The sequence below is a fragment of the Octopus bimaculoides genome, chromosome 17, assembly GCF_001194135.2.
Source record: "Octopus bimaculoides isolate UCB-OBI-ISO-001 chromosome 17, ASM119413v2, whole genome shotgun sequence".
In the NCBI taxonomy this organism is placed as follows: domain Eukaryota; kingdom Metazoa; phylum Mollusca; class Cephalopoda; order Octopoda; family Octopodidae; genus Octopus; species Octopus bimaculoides.
The window spans coordinates 7,120,960-7,125,650 of record NC_068997.1 but is presented as its reverse complement, the minus strand read 5'-3'; the positions used below and the strand labels follow the sequence as shown (position 1 = coordinate 7,125,650).

Here is a 4,691-nt window from a genome sequence, read left to right as displayed (position 1 = left end):
CTTCCTTATACCTCTCTTTCTCTCTCTCTCTCTCTCTCTCTCTCTCTCTTTCTCTCTCTCTCTCTCACACATACAAGGAATGACTCAACACATTTGAATGTAGAAATAGAGGAAAGAATGACTTGATTCAATGTTTTCAAGTAAACATTTATCAATTTCTCATTGCAGGTTATGAAAAATACAGCCTGATTCAACAAGACCCTGCACTTTGTTTCTTAGCACGTTGTGGACCCCCAGATGGAGCTGCTCTGCTAGCAGAGCAAAATGACGATAATTTTGAGTAAGTTTTTGGCTGGTTGAATTCCATTAGACCATTTTCTAACTAAATATTACGAGTGGAATAGGTGAGAAAATGGGAGTCTTGAGCTTTTGTTGTGGTTGTTACTCCAAAAGAAGTCTAATCTCACTGCTAGCACTCCTTTGTCAATGGATAATTCTTCACTTGGCTGTTGGGAATGAGTCTCAGATTACTTGTAAATATTAGGAAACATTAACAGTTTTCATTTTTTATGACTATTTATGGTTTGATCACATTGCACATATGTGCAGGTGAAGATTGCATTTAAACAAAAGAAGGAACCTGATTACCATCCATATTAAGGTGCAGAGGAGCTCAAAGAATTCTAAATTTACTTTGATTTTTTTTGGTGAATTAAGCTTCAGAAACTCAGTTGTCCAAGTAATATTTAATAAAGTAAAAAAAATATTTAAGATTTATTCTTTAAATTTGCTGACTCTTTCAATTATGTGGTGCGGTGTGGTGCGAGACACTGATTTTCTCATAGAATTCATTCATTAATGCTTGTTTCGACTATTTCATTAAACTGGAAAGCTAATTACTCTGACTCAATGTGTCTTCCTTGCAACAATGCAATTTGGTAGACTGTTATATCAGCTAAATTAAGATGGGATGTTCACAAATGGAATGTCTTTCTCTGTTTTTTTATTGTAATAAGATTTTATGGAATACCGAAAAGGTGCATCTTTCCTTTGAGACATTTTTCTTGACAGATTTTTAAATTGTAATTTGGAGAATTAATTATAGTAAATACTTTCCATTGTTTTCCAGTAATGAAGATGACATTGATGTACAGATTTGTCGTGAGAAAGATGATGATGAAGACTATATAGACCCAACACCAACTAATTATACTCGATTACAACCTACTCACCACTTTGAAGGTAATTTAAAAGCATCATCATCATCATCGTTTCCATGTTTCTTAGATTGTGAATGTTCATTCTGTGTTTCCTAAGTTTAGACAGATTTTCTTGAATTTCCCTTGAAATATTTTATTGTTAAAGATATTCTCAAGAAAAACAAAAGAATATTTAAAAACTCTGTGTCTCTTCTAAATTTTTCTCTCATTTGCAACCAGTAGACAAGTTTTTATTAAAAACTAGCTGAATAGCCTGTCATCGCTGGGCAATTTTTTACAATAGAATGTCTTATATAAAGTTTTGTTTATTCCATGTCAGACAGGCTTCTTGATCAGGACAGATTTGTGCAATTTTTCACAAAAAAACTTCATTAAGGATTTTTTTTTTCCTTTTTAAATTTATTTACATGTCTATTCAACTGTTTCACATGACTTCATTCATTAAAACTTCTTTGGTTGTCGTAATGCTTTGCTTTCATTTATTTAATAAAAATTCCTCCTCCTAATGATTTTGTTTTCATTTTGTGATAGACAGCTATCATGCAGAAAACACGAGTGTTTAAATCTTGTTTTCTGATTGGGTAAAATTGATTAAACGTTAAACCTCAGTAACATTTTTCTGCAATTTTCCCAGAACAAATGAATAACAAAATCAAATTTAATGTGGAAAATTATTTCAATATACCAAATTTGAAAATTGTGACTTAATTTTAAAATCTCAGTTAGAATTATAATCTTTCTCTTTCAGTATTCAGTAATGTCAGTTATTTTCTAATCATTTTGTTTCTTTTCTTTCTTTTCTTTTTTTTTTGTTCATTTTCTCTTCACATTGTTGAAGTTTTATTAATGTAAGTCGTCAATGTTTTATATTGCAGAAGGTAAACTTCCGTTCCCAGCCATTTCGGAATTAAATACTCGACTGAGGCGTGTTATTACTGGTTACCAAAGAAACCATTGCAAAAACCAGCTTCTCTTGGCACAGAAAGCCCGGGTAAGCAATAAAATTTTTGTTTTTCCTTTTTCGGTAGAATTTTCTTATTTTATTGAATTCGTGTGCATGTGCAGGTGGGTGTCTCATCATCATCATCATTTCCTCTACAATTAGAGATTGGCACGTTTTTATGCAGCTGTCCTCATCCATATGCATCATCATATGACCAAACCGGTGCAGTCTTCTCTGTTGCACCCTACATCTGATGCCTCTCATACCCAACTTTTCTCTCAAAACACTGCCATATATGCACCCTGACATGTTTCTACAGCTGGATGCCCTTCCTAATGCCAACCACTCCAAGAGTGTAGTGGGTACTTTTTACATGCCACCAGCACGGGAGCCAGTCAGGCAGACCTGGTATCGACCATGTTCAGATGGTGCTTTTTGCGTGCCACCAGCACAGGAGCCAGTCAGGGGGCATTGGCAATGACCATGTTCGGATGATGCATTTTACATGCCACCAGAATGGGAACCTGTACGTTGTGGTATTGGAACATCACCAAAGATTTCGTTTTCATGAAGATTCAGGAATATCTTCTCATTTCCTTCTTTTCATACCTTTTTAAAGCCCATCTGCTTCTAGCTAATTTCATTAATTATACTGATAAATTAGTAAATTGATGAAATGATTGAGTACTTATATTTAGTTTTGTGAATTCTCTCTTCTGAGCTCAAATATTGTCAGTACTCTCTTGGTGTTTCATCTTTTGGGGATTAATTGACAGGTTAATCCTACAAAATTTTGCCTTCAGTCCACTCAAAAGAATTCAGCTGTATAACATTTAATTCTGTCCCTTTTCCACATATAGTACCCATCTGTTAGTACTGTAACTAGACTTCTACTTGTTAATTAGAATTAGTGTACCACCATTGAGATGAACCATCAACACCTAACCATGTCATCTGGCCCCACCAACTGGCTCAGCTTGGTTTGTCTTCCATTTGATCTATCTATCTAGGTCGTCCCTCACGATGTCCCATTTGAAGTGTTGTCATTCTCTTTATTTACTCTGATATTGGATCATCCACCAATTAAGTAATGAACTTTGGGTATTTATTTGTATTTTATTTTATTTTTTTTAATATTTACAGCGGATTGAACGGCGTGTACGTGCTGAAGCAGCTCATAAAGAACGGGAAATCCGAAGAAGGGAATCTCAACAAAGGTAAAGGACCTACTCTATTAACATCTATTTACAAATTGATGTCGTTGTCGATTTTTGGCATTATTAATTTGGACTTATTTCTGTTGTCTTCTGTCTGTCTGTCTGTCTGTCTGTCTGTCTGTCTCTCTTCTTCTCTCTCTATTGATTGAAAATCCCAGACTTTTATGCTTTAACCCCAGGTGGTCTCGCCGAGAAGAAGCAGACTTTTACAAGACAGTGTCTTCTTTTGGGATCGAGATGTACCCTGGTACAAAGACCTATAAATGGGACCGATTCCGTGCTTTGGCCCGACTTGATAAGAAATATGATGAAACATTAAGTGAATACTTTGAAGCATTTTATGAGATGTGCCAGCAGGCATGCCAAAAGGAGAAAGAAGAAGGTGAGTCTCTGAAATACTCTTCTCCCCATGATATGTATGTGGAACTCTACCGATGGAATGAATATTGGTTAGAGCTATAGCTGTTATGAAAATTCTTTTAACACCTATTATCTCCGTTGGCAATAATGCATTTTTTTTTTCTACACCCTGACCTCCCGCTCTCATTAATGTAATACCAGGATAACTGTTGACAAATGTCTTCCCATTTTAAAAATAGGATTGTGTGTTTTAAAGTTTTAAATTTTGGAGCACTGCACTCTCTCAAAAAGAATGAAGTTAGAATGAAATATATATTAAATTTAAGTCTGCGACAAGGTCTCTACATAGTTGCTTGCTCTTCTAGAAATGGCAGTTGAATGTTCCTTAAATTAAACCTTAGATGAGGAAGGAGGTATTGGATAATGTAGTGCAAGATATTCCAAAAATGATGAAATGATCATGTTTGGATTACAGGTTTGCTCCATCAGAGCTAATCTACAACTGAACAACATAATTTTTTTATATCTCCCTTCAAACCTATCCCTTCTGCTCTGACAGGCTGCTACAACACATTCCAGTTATTTATCCCTGCAGTAACTAAGAACAAACAGTAAGTTTGGTACCTGTTAAAAGCAGTGTCCAAAATATTCCATATGCACATTTTCTTTAGTGTGAAGCACTAAGAAACCCATACCCTAATTTCTCTATGATTAATTATTGGTAAACAGGTACCCAAGGTGCTACGATTAATGTCTATAATGAACTGGTCGTTTTATCCAGTGCAAGATTCATCTCTCATTTATTTTCACATGACAAGGGTCACTACTACGCACTGGCTTTATGAGCTCCCCACATCTCCTATGTAGACTTGCCTGCTAGAAATAGCAACCAAATCTTCCTAAAATACAACCCACCATCCTAAAACAAAACTGGAATACCTTTGATCAATAGTAAGTTCGATCAGAATGTACCCGGAGCTAACCCCCCCCCCTCACCTTTTTTTTTTTTTT

At 35.3% G+C, this 4,691-nt stretch overlaps 1 protein-coding gene across 3 annotated transcripts in view; it reads left to right on the top strand.

The window, feature by feature from the left end:
* LOC106872482 (chromodomain-helicase-DNA-binding protein 8) overlaps positions 1 to 4,691 on the top strand; it is a 99,063-nt gene that overhangs the window by 55,005 nt on the left and 39,367 nt on the right. For all 3 annotated transcript variants that reach the window (XM_052974037.1, XM_052974038.1, XM_052974036.1), the window contains exons 29-33: positions 169 to 280; positions 1,070 to 1,182; positions 2,036 to 2,151; positions 3,247 to 3,320; positions 3,500 to 3,702. In XM_052974037.1, the coding sequence (XP_052829997.1) occupies positions 169 to 280; positions 1,070 to 1,182; positions 2,036 to 2,151; positions 3,247 to 3,320; positions 3,500 to 3,702 (618 nt within the window). The remainder of the gene's footprint in view (positions 1 to 168; positions 281 to 1,069; positions 1,183 to 2,035; positions 2,152 to 3,246; positions 3,321 to 3,499; positions 3,703 to 4,691) is intronic.